Source organism: Acomys minous, assembly GCF_964271855.1.
Source record: "Acomys minous genome assembly, chromosome: 7".
Classification (NCBI taxonomy): Eukaryota; Metazoa; Chordata; class Mammalia; order Rodentia; family Muridae; genus Acomys; species Acomys minous.
In genome coordinates, this window is record NC_140488.1 from 121439958 (window position 1) to 121457478 (window position 17521).

Here is a 17521-nt window from a genome sequence, read left to right on the forward strand (position 1 = left end):
TATGGTAACAACAGTGACCTTTATTGAAAAGGCCCAAACATCACAACTGAAGTATTTTTCAGTTAAGTTTGTCGAAATACTTCAGTTTTCCAGCTGGATCTGGGATTATCTGTTAAAAGAAAAAGCAAATTATTCATCTGAAAAAGCCAAAGTACATTATAAGTAGTTTGGCATTAATTGTCCTCCTCTTGACTAACCACTCTTAGTATACCAAATCAGATTATGTATCATGCTTAGGAAAAACTAGATTTGTTCTACCTACTAATCCTATCTATAACCAAAAGCAAATAATATATTTATCATTAAATTAACATCACTTGTGCCCAAGCAACCCAAATTTTACCTACTGCTCTTCTTTTGGCCACCAAGTTTTCATGGCACATTTGAGTCTGACGTAATTAAATAGATTGAAAGCACTGCCACAGGTGCTAATGTATTTTAAATTTTATCTGCTGATTTGATGTTATAATAATAAAGAACCTGAAAAAGGGGCAGTGTGTTCACTAAGTTTATCAAATGAAATTTTCGAGGTATTTTGAGTACTGGGGTGTTGAATCCTGAGCCTTTTAACAGTTAAACAAAAGTATTATCACTGAGGTGTATATAAAGGTCTTTTTTTGTTATTTATGAGACAGGGTTTCTCTGTGTAGCCTTGGCTGTCCTGGACTCGCTTTGTAGACCAGGCTGGCCTTGAACTCACAGCGATCTGCCTGCCTCTGCCTGGCAGTGCTGGAATTAAGGGCATGCGCCACCATGCCTGGGTATAAAGGTCTTTTTAAAGCTTTTCATTTTTGAGATAGGACCTTGTATTTTCTATCCTAGTTTTGAACTCATATTCAAACTGGCTTATGTAGGCCATGAACTTTTAATCCTCCTACCTCAGCCTCCTAAGTAGCTGGGATTACACATTTATATCACTGAACATGGCCAATATAATACGATGTTTTATAATCTCAAGCTACAAAGTGAAAATGAAAACACAGATAAATAACTTAGTAAATGAATACTCAAAAGAAAAAGAAATTCCTCCAAGTAGCATCTTAAAGGGGATATAAAATTACTGCAATAAAGCTATCTTGAGCACTAGATATTTCAGATGATAAATTTGCATAAGGTTGATTTATATTTGATTGATTATACAGGCTTACATCTATAACTATGAATCAGAAGCTATTGGTTTAAAAAGCATTTCTACTTTAAGATAGTAGGCAATTCTGCATGTAGCAAACCAACCCTGACAAACAATAACATTGCAGGGATATTCTGAGTGTTCAGCTCCTAAAAGATCAGTGAAAGTTCCCAAGGAGAAAAGATTCACTAGAAAAAGTATTATAGGATAAATACTATACATTTCTGAAAATGTGTTACCTGCATAAACTTCTTTAAGAATCTCGTAAAAAAACATAGATTTTCAGAAAAATGTGCATGTATTAATATATACTGTATTTAATTTTTAATTGATAATAATAATTCCATGAGTTTCTGGGTTTGGTTCTTTTTTCTTTCTTTTTTGGTTCTTTTTCAATACACATTTACTGAGTACTAGCTATATGACAACAACTTAAACAATTATGATTAGCCAGACAACATGCATTAATGAATTAGATAAATAATGTTTCTTGTCTTCAGATTTATATTCTGTCACGTTTGGACTTTGGTAAAGGTTTTTAAGAACAGGTTGATGGGCTGGTGGTGTCACATGCCTTTAAATCCCAAAAATTGGGAAGCAAAGGCAGAGGCAGGTGGAGCTCTGTGTGTTCAAGGCCAGCCTGGTTTATAGACTGAGCTCCAGGACAACCAGGGCTACAGAGAGAAACCCTGTCTCGAAAAACAAAACAAACCCAGGTTGATGTGATAGTGACAGAGTGCTGTGGAAAGACTTCAGAGATCACATATGAGTGAAAGGAGGAGCCAGCCAGGCACACAGAGAACAATGCAGAAAGAACATTAAACAGGCTGACAAGATGGCTCAACTGGTAAAAGCCCTTGCCATGCAAATTTGGTGATCCCTGGAAGCCACATAAAGGTGAAAGGGGAACAGACACAACTTGTCTTTTGCTCTCCAAATACACATAGTGGCATGCGGATCCCTCTATCATGTAAATATACAATGCATAATAATTTTTCTTTAAAGAAAGAACAACAAAGACAAAGTCCAAAAAAGTTCAAAAAAAGAGAAAGAAGTATATCTTAAGGTTAGGAGTTGACTACCACCCCTGGATGTCTCTGGCTAATGATGTTTTCACTTTTAAGATAATTTCTTCCTTCAATTTCCTAATACTTTTCCTAACAACTGTTTGATTTTCAGAAGATAAAAAAGCAGAATATTTCTATATGTTATTTAAGAGAAGGTTCAAGCAAGTTTACAAATCATTTTCTAGCCAAAGGCTACTTTGAGGATTGCTTAAAGACTGTGCCAGGATCCCGAAGTAAGAAAATACATTTGTTTGAATCTTTTTCGTTAAATGACAAGTAATGAACCATTAGCTTCAGTGTTTAGTAAAACTAGATTTTCTCAAAAGCATTCTAGTATGCACAGAGAGATTTGGCTGCGACTGTCTTCTTGGCTCATAATATAAGAAGAAATTCCATACATATCCTCTAAATTTATTCTCCCTTATCTCTACTCCACCTTCTTGGTTTTGCCTTTTTATTTCTTAACATTATTTTTTTCTGGATATTTAGCTTTCAACTTCACAATATTATCCATATTCTGACTTCTCTGCTTTGAGCTATTTTCCCCATAGCCAAAGGACTCTCTGTGGTATAATTTCTGCTTAGTAATATTTGTCATTTTAGAAATCAGGACAGTCTGATTATAAGGAAAGATTAAAACTGGCATACATTTTTTGATCCCCCCATGCCTTTAAAAAAACCAACAAAATTAATATGACTTACTGTTTCACTACCAGGCTTCCAGCCAGCAGGACAGACTAAAAGGAACAAAAAGAATAAGGCAGTTTAAAAACAGTTCAATTTTCTCTAGTAACTCCTACAAAGTGAGTCCAGGACAGCTACCTGTAACTCTTGACTCCAAGGGATTGACTTCTGACTTCTCAAGTATCTGGACATACTCCCACACAGACATAGTAACAAACACATAATTAAACAAAACAAAACCAGGCCCTTAATCCCAGCACTCAGGAAGCAGAGGCAGGCCGCCTGCTGTGAGTTCAAGGCCAGCCTGTTCTACAAAGCTAGTCCAGGACACAGAGAAACCCTGTCTGGAAAACAAACAAACAAACAAACAAACAAAATCAAGAGTATTTTTAACAGTCTGAGTTATTTAAAAGAGTAAAAGGTGCTCAGATAAAATTTTTCCTCTGAGAATTCTACAGTTAGAATCTACAGTTAATTTTAATCAGTCTACTTTTTCATCTTACTAAAAAAAAAACTGAGGCAGAAAAATGTAACTTGGACTTTTAAAGTACAGCAATCTTAAAGACTATGGGACTCAATGTTATAGTGTGATATTAAGATGTTAATATGAGATTTGGGGAATGAAGAACAAAGGAAAGATTACGGTTTTGGTTTAATAAAAGATAATTTCTGATTGTTTTGTGTTTTTTCTTGCTGTATGTATTTTTTTCAATTTATGTGTATATGCCAAAAATAAAATCTTAAAAAAGTTGAAAGTCAAAAAAATATTTGTGTATCAAATTGGAAAAAAATTATGACACCCCCCATCACACGTCAAAACAAAACAAAAAAGGGTGGGAGGTCATAGGCCTTATGAGGTATCCTACGACTGTTGTTTTGCTCCACAGACATGATGTCAAATTGCCTTCTAACAATGTCTTGTGTTTATACATTTAGTTAGTGCTGCTCTCAGGCATCATCTGAAAAACTATTTTGCAGTGGGTAGCAGTTAGTGCATAGATTCATAACTGGTCAAAGTGCTGAGAATAAGTGATTGTTAAGTACTTAGCCCTAAAGAAGACAGCTGTATCACCCCCTCCAAGGCTCAGAGAACATCTTGGAAGACAGACAGAAGCAGTGTTAAGAACCAGAGAATGAAGACGAATATTAGGAAGCTATGCCTTCTGGACATGATATGACAGTTATGCTCATGAGCACAGCAGTTATGGTTACCTGAACAAGATGGCCTATCAACATTCTACCATGGATAAGTGGATGCATAGACCCCATTCCACATCGAGCCTCTTAATGGGGGAGGAAGTGTCACTTTCTTCAGTGGTCTAGCTACTGATAAATTGTCCATGGTGCAGTAAATAATCCCACCCCTAGTTAACTCATACAAGCAACCCTAATTAAGCTCAATAGATCACCAATAATAATACCACGAGTTGAAGGGAGCTTGGCAGGAAGAAGAGTTTTGGTGGGAAAAGCAGATAAGCAGGTAATGAGGGGTGAAAAAAGACCAAAATTCATTATAAACACATATATTTTCAAATAAAAAAATTAAGGTTTTAGAAAGAAAGGTACCTTCCCCATGCTTGTCAGTGTACTGGAAAGCTTGAACCAAACGTAGGGTCTCGTCCACAGATCTACCCACAGGGAGGTCATTCAGAGTGATCTGCCTTAGAACTCCTTTGTCGTCGATAATAAAGAGTCCTCTGTGAAGCACAGGGATGGTAAAAGTGATCCCATTCCTTCTCAGTTAAGGTAAGTCTTCTGCTATATAGAAGCAGCAGTATACTACTTGCCTACTCTATTGCCACATACATTCCTATTTTCCATTTACTATATGCTTGAAATATCACCATTAAATGGTAGTTTGAAATTTTTTTTGGGGGGAACATACTGCTTTTCCAGAAGACCCAAGTCTTCCTAGCACCCACTTCAGGTAGATCATACACCTCTGGGCAGCAGATGCCTCTCTCTGAAGGCACCTTCACTCACATGTACACATCCATACACAGACATGCACAGATACACATAATTTAAAATATCTGTTTGAGGATGAGGGGGTTCTTCATATATTTCAGGATTCATAAGCAGGTTCCAGAGGGGCTTAACCCCTCCTTGTATTTATAGGAAGTTAATGGCTGTTTGGAGAATAAAATACATTTTTCTTGAGCCACTGGTAAGGTTTTCAAGGTCCTATAAATCACCCTACTTAAAATTCATTGGGTCACACACATACACATATATAAAAAAAGACATGACAGTAGAAGGACTAATTAGGAGAGGTTCAGCAGGAGTAGGGCAAGAGAGTATAATGGGCAATTTAATATGATGAACAGATATTCATTACATAAATGTGGGAAATATTATAATGAAATTCAGCATTATATATAATTAATGTATGTTTTTTAAAAAATGCTTAATTTATCTGGTGGCTTTAATTCCAGCTCTGGGGAAGCAAAGGCAGTAGATCTTTGTTAGTTGGAGGTCAGCCAGTTCCCGGATAGCCAAGGCTACACTCTGCCTTAGAAAATAATCTCTCTTAATCTATCCCCCCCAATCCGACACACACACACACTCTCTCTCTCCTCTCTCTCTCTCTCTCTCTCTCTCTCTCTCTCTCTCTGAAGGAAAAAAAAATCTGAATCTGACTTTAAATAATCCTACTACCTGGCTGGGGTGTGGGGGGGGGGGAGGGCAGAGCAGAGGCAGGATAATTGGGAATTCAACTTCGAGGCCAGCCTGGGCTAAAGAAAAAATAAGCTATTAATAAAAATAAAATAAAAGAGTAAATTCAGTATTAGGTCATATTACTTGGTCAATGTTTAACAACTTTTTAAAGTTAAAATTGCCATTTTATGAAAGAATTCTAATTGCACTTATTAGCTCATGTAATCCAGTGAAAGCTTCTGGGTAAAGGTAGGAGGGTTTGGAAGCAGAGGCAGGCAGATCCCTGAGTTTGAGGCCAGCTTGGTCTACAGAGTGAGTTCCAGAACTCATTCTGAAAAACTTTGAAAAATCAAAAAAGGAAAAAGCTGCTGGGTGAAATAACACCATCACCTTCCCAAGGTATGGGTTTGTGATGTACTAAGTATGCATTAGAAAAACGTTACTGGAACCAGTTCAGAAAAAAGGAAAAAGAGCTAAGGAGTTAGAAGTCCCAGATACAAGTCTGGTCTCTGCTATTAACTTATTCTGACCCACACATCTGTTTCTTTTATCTATAAATAGAGAGGTTGTCAAAGGCCTGCAACAACTCTAGTTTAGTTTAAATAGGGCATCAACAGTTGAAAGACCATTTACAACATTCCTGCAAATACAACAAAATATTATTTTTGACTCAAAATATATATCTTCTGACTCCTAAGTATCACTTATTTTAGGAAGATTATGAATGCAGTTGGATTGTGTAATATGTTAACCAATGAACGGTACCTAAGGGTATGGCCTGAGTCCTCAAGGTATACACCATAGTCCTTTGAGATCTGATGGTTTAGGTCCGAAAGAAGTGGAATACTTATTGGCCCCAGTCCTCCCTGTCTTCGAGGGGTATTAATCCTGTAACAGAAAGAACATTTCACTTCTCAGAGATAAGTAATTAGCATACATTAAAAATCAACTTCACACATGAAGGTATATAAATAAAACTATATACATATACCACCTTTAAAACAAAAACAAGCTACTGTACTTTCTATTTTCATGCTTTTTTCCCCCTCACTGGGTGGTATATCCATATCCTTTAAGTACTAAATATAGATACACAAGGCATTTTTAATGTATAAAATACTGTATTTTACTGATCTCTACTGACAGACATAAAACCGATAGCATTTTTCTTTTATAAACACTGCTGGAAGTATCCTATATTTTAATTTTTGTACACTTCTCGGTTGACTTCTAGAATTGATAGGTTCAAGGATGTGCATAGTGTGCAGGATAATTAAGAAAACAGGCTGACCTCCAACTCACAGAGATATATTCACCTCTGCTACCCCAGAGCTAGGATTAAAGACATGGGCCACCATGCCCACACAGATGGAGCATTTTTGAAAGTTTTAAACACACATTAATTATATATTATATTGGATTTTATAATAATAAAAGGGTGTGTCTCAAGTCAGAGTAGATCACAAGATAAAGCCTTGGAAGAGAGGTGGGATGCAATGAGAAGACCTTCCTTCCACTGCTTTTTAAGGCCAAAAATTACAAACTCCATATGAAGCAATATGGGAACTTAGTCATGATCTGAGATCCATCAGTCCTCAGATTTAAGTATCTGTAACCTGAAATGACAGCACTTGTGGGCTGTTACCCCATGGAAGGATGCTGACATAACAGCAAAAACAAAACAAAAATGCAAATACTGCTCTGAAGGTCTGCAGCCCCTGTTCTGACATCAAAGTAGAAACCTTAGCTAGTAGTAGTATAAAACTTATCTAGTTGAGAATCACAGCCCCTAATTCCCATAGGAAAGCACACCTAAATTATTTGGAATGGTATAACTTTTTTCTTAATTGACATGCATTTTATCCTGGAAGGACTTATAATCAATTACAAAAATGATAAAGCAAATGAATGTGTACATTCAATATTCTTCTATTAGCAATCAGGATATATGTGACTTTTAATTGTAGGTCTTCAATCAATTTGACTTTGTTATATATACTTAAACATTTTAATGTGTCTGTGTATAAAAACTGCATGAGAAAAAACATTGTTTTATATTTATAAGTTTAATGAACTGAACATTACATTTTAAAATCAAAAGAATTCTCAATGATTTTTACTATGTGAAAAAAATTCAGCAAAAAAATTTCTGACATTATTCAAAATTCATATATACCCGCATACACTTTTCAGATTTTGAGACATGTTGCTGAGCTCCTCTCAAGAAATGCTGAACCCTCAACTATGCCAGAAGGTCATTCCTCCACATCTCTAGTGATAATGAGCTTTTTTCAATCTTGGCCAATCAGACAGGGAAAAATGGCATGACTTATCATTTTCATGTTGGGGGATGGTCTGATGTATTGTGATGTTAATTAATAAAAAAGTCATCTCACCTGGGCAGGGCAGATGAGATAGGACTGATTAAGGTTCCCTGGCTTAGAGAGAGACAGGAGAATCCTGGAAAGAAGAAGAAGAGGAAGACCCAAGGGTCTGGAGAAGAGAGGAGAGAAGAGGCTCGCGAGAAGAGAGGGGAAGAAGGCTGCCATGGGTTAAATGGAAAAGAAGCACATGGCCAGCATGGATGGAGATTTGGCCTCGATAAAGAACATTATCAAGTATTTGGGATTTTGGATGGGAGGTAGATTGATAGACATTATTAGAAGCAGACTGCATGGGATTGGGGCAGGTATCCCATACCTGCCCCACTATGGGAAGTAGTTTAGAGGATTAATGCCTGCCCTGCCCCAGGTTAACTAAGGCTATTTTAAAATATAACAAGTGTGTCTTGATTGATTGCTAGCTGGGCATACTAATAATAAGCAATTACTAGGCTACAATTAATAATTTAAAAATAACATTTTAACTTGCAGTTCTTTATAACTTACTAGGTAAAAAATCTTCTCATAATATATTTTTACAGGTTACTTTTAGAACTAATTTTTTTATTTTGAATTTTGGGACAGCATCTCACTTTGTAGCCTGCACTGGCCTTGATCTCATAGAGATCCTTCTGTTTCAGTCACACTAGTTTAAAATTAATTTTTAAAAAATTACTGTTTTGAAAACTATAAAATAAAAGCTAATGACTTTGAACTAACACACTGATGACTATGTAGCAAAATGGAGTGTTTTAATTTTTCTCACATTAAGGATACCCAATATATAATTATAATATTACCATGTTAGGAGCTATGAGCCCACGACTAAGAAGTAAATCTATTCATTTTATCCAAGCTTTAAGACAAAACACTGACCAGGCCAAGTGGGTAAACTGAGAATCAACAGAGCATGCTACCACTTCAGTATTTATAGCTCTGAATTCATCAATTCGGTCACCAAAAGCGATGATTTCAGTTGGACACACGAAGGTGCTAAAAGTCAAAAAAAAAAAAAAAAAAAAAAAAGAAAGAAAGAAAAGAAAAGTCAGTTTTCTCAAAGTAAGCACATACCTGAACTTTCAAAAGAGATTTTATTGATTACAGATCCTCTGAGCATACATAAAACACACTTTAAGAACAAATGATAGATTATTTTTCTTGAAGTGAAAGTCTATTACTATTTAATTAAATATTCAAAGAAATTTTGCGCTCTCAACTCCATTTCAACAAACACTCTTCTTATAAGTCAATTGATCAATGAGTGGTCATTGTTTTTTCCCAGCAGCACCCCCATTTCATGAACTTTAGTACTTTGTAGCTGTGTTTTTATAGGTTTCAAGGGATCTAAACACTGTCTATTATCATTCTGTTATTTGCTTTTCTTATTCCCATGGGATAGCCTCCTCTATGTGCATTTTATGAGAACAGTGGGTTGAGAGGATGATACTCTGGGCAGTGGTTATGCTTATGAGTGTTTTGTCTGTATGCTTGTCTGTGTCACATGTATATCCTTGGTGCCTGGCGAGATCAGAAGAGAGTATGAAGGCCCCTAGAACTAGAGTTATGTGGGTGCTTGGAATTAAACTCTGGTCTTTTGGAAGAGCAGCCAGTGCTCTTAACCACTAAGCCATTTCTCTAGCCCCACTGGGTGTATTTTTTTCAAACTACGGTTAAACTGATTTAGTTAGCTGCAATCAATATTAAAACATAAGCAATGATAATACACCATACCTAGGGTAGTTATTTATTAGGCATAAATGTGTACATTTGTTTTCAGTAGTGATAGTCAATCTCAGGTTTAGATCTCAAATTTTCAGAAAGTGACCACTTGGGAAAAGCAAATTGGAGAGGTGTGTGGGGAAATGGTTATTTACCACATTGTATGGAATTTTCCAGTATTTTAACATTGTGTGGTTGTGCTTCTGCACACCAACTGAATGATACCCTGTGCATGTATCCATGTGTATTAGGTGACAGACAATAAAATATGTGATTCTTAATTTATGGGTTATAGCACAGAAATTAAAAAAAAACAGACTTAGGGGACAGGTTCTTACTAGAGCCCAACAGGGTATTTAAAAATAATTCAGTTATTCAAGCACATCATTGTCATGTGAACACAAACCATTCTAACTGCCCAGGTATAAATACTTCCAGCATTTTCTAAAAGGGAAAACGATCAGATTCTGCCTTCTTTCTTATTATCTCAAGATTTCTACTTCTGATGTCTGTTAGAAATTAACTTATTCTTTTAGGTAATGTAGACAGAGTATACTCTGATTAGATAGATAAGCTGTTTTGGCTTTAATGGTTTAATTTTTATTAGAATTCTTTCCACACAGCTTAGTAAAAGTGTTGGCAAACTTTGTCCTACTGGCCAAAGCCTGTCTTTTATTGGTAAAATTTTTCTGCAGCAAAACAACAATCATGCATGTATATTTTATCTATAACTCCAAGCATGAAAGGGGGAAGATGGACAGCTGCACAGAGATAACAAGATTAAAATAATTTACTGTTCTTTGTCTTATAGGGGAAAATGTTAACTCTTGGCTTACAGTGTATAGAAATGAGTTTAATTTCATTAATTCTAGATTCATCTTACTGGAGAAAGGTACAATGGCAAAGATAGAGGGATCTTTTACTTACTTTATATAGCCCTCCGAAAAACTCAAATAGAAAAAAAAAATATATAAGAGATTGAGATAACTATTTGGGGGATTCTTTTCACTCTTGTAATGAGTAATGCATTCTCAGAATTGTATTTTTTTCAAAATAAACTCCTGAATGTGAATAAAGCTATAAGACAATTTACTGTGAGTTGACTTTATGGCCATGCAAATAATGCTGTCAGAATTGAACCCCACAATCAAAAAGTATCACATATTTTAAATATATTACTATTAAGATGTTCAAATCTCAGAAAAATGACATAGCAAATAAAAATAGCAAAGCCTTTATAGTAAACAGAACTATTATTAACTCTTGCATTAACTTGCTAAATTATTACCAGTTTATTTAATTAACTTTGTGACTCAAATATATAATAGATATTGCCTTTTTCCTCTTAGCTTGCCTTATTAAGAACCATCAGTTTAAAAAAAAACTGTTTGTTGCTCTTGGATAACAAATGACAAAGACTGGCACTTCATTAATGGTTATTTGTATATTACTTACAAATCCAGTGGGTAGAAGAAAAACACCAAGTATTTCCCACGATAGTCAGTCAGTTTGAGCTCCTTGAATTCTCCGTTTATCACAGCTGTTCCTTCCCAATAAGGCGCTGGCTTGGAAACTGAGACAGAAAAACAATGTTCTGTAACACTGAGAAAATTGTTGGAATGGCTTTAGAAAAACACTAAAAATTAAGACTTCTAAATCTTTGGACTTCGTAGGCAGTCTGGAAGCTTACAGACTTCTGAGAACTTAGAATAATAACTTCCTGTTAGAGAATACATAAGATACATAGAATTAAAAGGACACCAATTACACCAAAATACAAGTATAAGCATTTTAAAAGTTGCTGACGGAGAGATACCTGTGTATCCCTTCACAACACCTTCAAAGTGCAAGACATGGGAGTGATCCTCTAACTGTTAAGATAAATTGTCAGGATTCCTGCCATAGCTATCATATAGCATAAAAGTCTCTGTGACCCTATAGGCAACAGGTACAAGCAAGTACTTCTGGAGTGAGTGTGTGTTGGTGCCCATATATGTAATAGGAGGAAATTTCACTGGAACGACAGTGAAAATACTTTTAATATAGAATTTTTCATGGTTATCATAAATTAGTAACACACATTTATTGAATAAAATTAGAAAAATATTTCTGTCCATGCCCACAACATCTTACATCTTATCCCTACACTGAATCCTACTGGATATCTCACTACAGCTTCTCCAAGTTATCCCAGATCATTGAATAGTTTTCCTAGAAGACTTCAAAAAAGAAGACCCCCCACCCCACCCACGGCTATAAACAGGTTTCAAGTGACCAGATGAAAATTCAATAGTGCTACTGTCCTGTAAGGGCACACTGTAACTCTAGCCAGCACCCTTTGATAACTATGTCCCTTCATGCTGTTGACACATTCAGATAACACTTTTAAAACTATTACATACAGTGAGATCGATACCTACTTGCAAGTTGAACTAAGGTTTCTAGAAACCAAGCCTCATACTCTTGTGTAAAAGCTGGCACTAACATTCACTCAACAGAGACAAACTAAAGATGAATTCTGTGAAACTCATATATAACACGAGATTTCATACCTTGACTCAGAACTACCTAATATAAATAATCCTGAATTTATTAAGAGACCAGAAAATAAAATCAGAAATGTTCTAAAGTGTGTATATTTTATATAAAGTATCTCAAATGCTTAAACAAGAGGATACAATAATTGTAATGACCTCTTATGATACTCCCTTAAAGATTTTACATATATAGAAAACCATATCTGGAAAATAAATCTTGTTCTGAATTTGATTTTGCAAATTTTTCTTTGTGATTGAAAATTTGAGCTGGGTGCAGTGGAGCAAGCCTGCTATTGGCAAGGCAGAGTCAGGTGGATCTCTGTAAGTTCAAGGCCAGCCTGGTCTAAAATGAGAGTCCAAGACATACAAAGCTACACAGAGAAACCCTGTCTTGAAAAACCAAACAGAAAAAAAACCAGAAGAATTGCAGTTATCTTGCTAAGATCTTTAACTACAATTCACAAAGCAGCCCTGTGCATCTATTTTTAAAAACATGGTGATGCATACTTTTAATTTAATTTAATTTAATTCTATTTAATTTAATTCAGGAGGCAGAGGCAGGTGGGTCGCTGAGAGTTTGAGGCCAGTCTGATGTACATAGTGAGTTCTAGGAAAGCCAGGGTTACATAGTGAGATTGTCTCAACAAATCAACAATGCTGCATAAGGACTCTGGTAAACATAGGAAAGTATAATGAAGACAACAAAATTCTTTCTATATTCAATTTAACTACTCTAAACATTTTGCTGTTTCCCATTTTTTCCTAACATAAATCTGGATTGTGTTGCATCACTTTTTCTTTCCATTGAGGAAAAGGTAAATTATAATTTTTACCTGTTATTAAAATGATTTGGAAAATATAGGCAATCTACAAGATTCCCATTTGTGAATAAAAAATCCCCAATTTTCTTCAATTCTAGGTAAGCCTGTATGTGACACATACATGCACCAAATATATACAAAATTTGAAAGATTTTTGGTAACAGGAAGCTATTATAAATACTAGTTTTTCTTTTGTACTTCCAAATACAGCTTTAGAATGGCTTTGTTTCCAAGAGGAAGTATATCTGAATGAACATATTTCAGAATAGCTTCTTCAAGCAAGTGAAATAAATGAAACTTGGAAATAATTAGTTTTAAAGCAAAGCAGGCTTTCTAAAAACAGTCCCAAAGTAGTGAAATTGTACTATGAAACTACAACTATTGAAGGAGGCAAAGCAGGCTTTCTCATTCATGGCATGTGGTAGCAACATCCCCTTATCTCTGGAGGTTCTTAACTATCAGGTAGCCAGATGTGGAGCAGCACATTCCTAACCCTAGCACTCTGTAAGCTTAAGTAGGAAGACCATAGAAATTGAAGCCGTTCTGTCAGATTTGTCTAGTCCCCATGTCCAAAGAACAGACTCAAAAGCTGTTTTCACTGAATACCAGCACAGAATATGCTGCAACAACCAAAATACTAACACACGCCTACAGAATGTTAAATAATCCCTAGGAAAAGTGCGTTATGGAAAAGCAAGCACGAAATGGTCTGTATCCGCACGCGCTGGTCACTTTTCTGGCAGTCTTAATATCCAGATGTAGCAGGCCTCAACTTTCTCAGTATCTACTTAGTCTGACGTGTCTTTCTGAGAGTGTCCACTGGCTTTAAACACTGGACAGAAAGACAAATAATGAAAAGCCCAGTTGGCAGTACACAAGATTTACCATCAACCCAACTGTGCCACACACTTCCACCTCTACCTGGTTTCCCTCCAAAATACTTTATAAGAAAGTCTTTATTTAAAACAAACAAACAAACAAAAGAAACATCGATATCCATTAACTCTACAAATTTTTGGTAGATTGCTTTCAATAATAATCTTTGTAAGCTACGAAAAAAAGTTTGACCTTCTGAACATTTTGTTTAGCCACTTCTCTGTTTAATCAAACTTTCTGTGAATCATTATTCAACTTATCAATGTGCTTTCTTCCCTGAAAAGGAAAAAAAAAAAAAAAGACAGGACTGCTGCAGGCACTTTCGGATATTTAAGGAAGTCTTTCAGTTTGCACAACATCCTCCACTCCTGAAAGCCCAGGACTGGGAACAACCCCATCTGTGGCTTTTGGGGTAACCACTACCTCTCTTGAAATCAGGTCAGAGGAAACCATCTCTTTCTTCATCCAAGGAGCCCACCTCCATCCTTACACCAACAAAGGCAACAGGGTGGACCCAGAGTTCCCAGGCAGCCTTGGGGGTGCGGCCCAGCTCCACCCTTTCATAGCATCCACAATTAGGGTTTAAGTGTCCCCAAGTTCTGCCCCTATCCACCCAACCTCTGCAGGGTACCACCTACTCTTGGCTTTGCTTAGATGCAAGGAGTGATCTGCAACCGAAACCCGGGACACCTCTCCGGGGTATACTTGTCCACCAGCGTAGAAGTGGCACTCATTTTCGCGGGTCCGGAACCGCTCCTCAGTCTCCAAGCCCTGCCTAGCTTCGGTCCGCAATAGGAACAACAGAAGTGGCGGCAGGAGCAGCACCAGTTTTCGGGTCCAGCGACGGAATGGAGTGGTAGCGTCCAGCAGCTTGGACCGAGCCTCCATGACCAAGCGAACGCGAAAACACGTCCCTTAGCTAAAACTCCCAGAGCCCTGCCGCCAAGCAGCTAAAAGGGCGCGCTGGAGACCGCGGGAACTAGGGCGCGGCCTCGCGAGACTTGCTCCGCCCCACTCAGCTCCCTCCCTCCCCTCCCCCCGCCCGGGTCGCCACATGGGAGTAGGCTCCGCCCCTCCCTGCCCACCCTCCCACAATGGGCTTCTGCGCCTGCGCAATAGGGTGGGCCAAGCTGGCATGTTTTCCCAACTTGTCAAAAGTGGCTTCAAGGAGCTCTGGCTATCCATGTCCCTGCTGGTGTTTCCTTGTCCATCTCTGTAACAAAGCCTCCCTACCCCCTTACGCTGTCCCCCTCAGAAATTCAAAATAACCTATGTGCCTGTGAAGGACTTGCAATATAACTTTCTGGTTTTTGGTTTGAGACAGGGTTTCTCTGTATATCCTTGGCTGTCCTGGAACTCAGTAGACCAGGCTCAACTAACAGATACACCTGTCTCTGCCTCCCTGAGTGCTGGGGATTAAAGGTGTGTGGCATCAGGCTTACTTACAATTTATAATTTTAATTAAAGTCACTTTCATAATTTTTTTGTTTTTCTTTTTTTTTTGACAGATCATGCTTGAATATACTTATAGGGTACAGTCTGATAAATATAATGTGGGATGCAGATACCACTTCATTTACTTTTTTATGGGAAAACACCCAAAACCTGTTATTTTGAAATATGATTGACTATATTTGTCCTGTTGGTTACTGGATGTTTAGGAGGCTGGGAGGTTCCAGGCCATGGACAGTACAAACTTTCTGGAGTTAAAAGACAAGTGTGTGTCCCCTGTCCTGCCCCGGAGTGATTTGTCTGTACAGTACCATGATTCTCCCATCTTTTCAGCCCTTTTCAGTCCCGGAAAAGCTTGAAAGCAAATAGCTTATCCTTTGCTTTTCTCTAGCTGGCAAAAAGAACTTTGGGTGAATTAATTTTGCTTCAAAGGTTATTTTTTTTCCAATTAAGACCTGAAAATTCTTGGGAATGCCTTCTAGCTTCCTGCAACAGCACAATTACCCGTTTACCCGTCTAGCCCTCGCTCTTGCCTGCTTTGCCTTTCCTACCCATGATACACTCTGGCATGCCCTGCCATTCAGTGGTTGCTCCAGGGCCTACATCACTTGCATTTTAGTGTGTCAAAGACTGAATTGTGACGTCACCTGCCAGCTCTAGTGCTGCCCTGCTGCCCTCATGCACTCCTAACCACAACCCTGGTTTAGACTCTGCCGGTCCTTCTATTCAGGTTTTGTTCTTAATGAGAGTTTTGTCTGTGTGTTGTGCTTCACTTGCGCGCCTGGTGCTCATGAGGCCGGCCAGAAGACAGCTTTAAAAGACCCCCTGGAACTTGTTACAGTTATGAGCTGCTACGAAGGTGCTTGGAACCAAACCCTTGTATTCTGGAAGAGGAGCCAGTGCTCGTAACTACTAAACCCCCTTTCCAGGCCCTAATCCCATCTTTAATTAAAAAAAAAAGTTTGACTATGGGCCATTATTATGTCTGCTCTCCCTTCTTCTACACGTTTGACCCATTACTCCTTTCACACCATACTTTCCCAAAGCACAATGGACAAGCATTTTATTACTGTTAGTCTGGTATGCCTTTTCTTGTGGGATGATCTATTAGTGAACTCGGGAGCTTCCCTCTCTAGACATAGCCTTTTTCAGTTTCGTGAAACGCAGAGATAAAAGGGTCTAATCTGAAAAGCAATATCTCCTGACTGGCCTTTCTCTTCGAGCAGAAATTACAAGGTAAACAGTTCGGTGACTTAAGTGTGTCCAAGGGGTGTATGGTTTCAAATCAAATGTGGTGCCACCAGTAGGGATGCAGCAGGGCTCTCAGTCTTAAAGCACATGTCCAGAAGATTCTGGGTTCAGTTCCTAGAAGCCTCATTACTCCCCCCCACCCCACAGAGAATATACTTACTCATAAGAGTTTCCTGTGGCTCTTCATTTTCTGAAGGTCCGCAGAGGACAGGCCTCTGACGAGGTAGCTCTCGCTCCGATTCTTCTCCTTCCCTAGCCTCCTGCTCCAGATGGAGCGGAAGCAGGGACCTGGGAACTCGGATTTCAGTTCCAGAGACTCGACTATGGAGTGTGGGCCGTTGGCGGCCACGGTGATCCATGGTGACTGTAAAAGAAACAGCCACTAGCCCTAGTGATTTCCAGGCCCTAAGTTGGGCCTCTAAGCTTGAACTTGGGTTAAAAAAGCCAAGCTGAGATTCCCCAGTTGTTAGCAGGGGACTGCTCACCAGCTGGGCCCCGGTGAACTCCCTGCCCGCTGGGGAGAGCGACCAGGTTGGCCACCTCCCTGGCGTCTACTCTGTGTCCCTCAGTTGATCTGAAACCTCTTGGTAGCTGTCATTCTGAGGTCACTTGTACTGAGGCCTTTCAGCCAATCACAGTTGGGCAGACATTATGCTGTCATAGCATCATCCACCAGGAAGCTTGGAGGGGGGGAAGCACGACCCTCTAGGCATCTACCATCCAGTTAGAGTTAGTTACGCATATTAAAAATGTAATACCATCAGACACAGAGGGGGTGGTCTGATTCTCCAATATCACAGATATTAATCAATGGTCACCTAAGTGTCTATTTATTAACTTGACTTGCCCATACATTGTTTTTGACTTCTAATGGGACTCTACATATTACAGACATTTTGAGCAAAGTGCACATCCTTACATGATTGTGAGTCTTTGTTTTCTATTT

At 38.1% G+C, this 17521-nt stretch overlaps 1 protein-coding gene across 2 annotated transcripts; it reads right to left on the minus strand.

Moving 5' to 3' along the window:
- PRDX4 (peroxiredoxin 4) lies at positions 1-17130 on the minus strand. Of its 2 annotated transcripts, XM_084791139.1 has the most exons (8): positions 17061-17130; positions 16736-16939; positions 11094-11211; positions 8796-8912; positions 6304-6426; positions 4447-4577; positions 2899-2933; positions 1-109 (listed from the first exon to the last, which is right to left on the minus strand). In XM_084791139.1, the coding sequence occupies exons 2-8, from the start codon at positions 16932-16934 to the stop codon at positions 59-61; spliced, it is 774 nt and encodes a 257-aa protein (XP_084647265.1). In that variant the 5' UTR covers positions 16935-16939; positions 17061-17130; the 3' UTR covers positions 1-58. The 2 variants fall into 2 exon arrangements, with proteins under 2 accessions (XP_084647265.1, XP_084647264.1); XM_084791138.1 differs by lacking the exons at positions 16736-16939; positions 17061-17130 and adding an exon at positions 14511-14864.
- Positions 17131-17521: the final 391 nt, after the last annotated feature.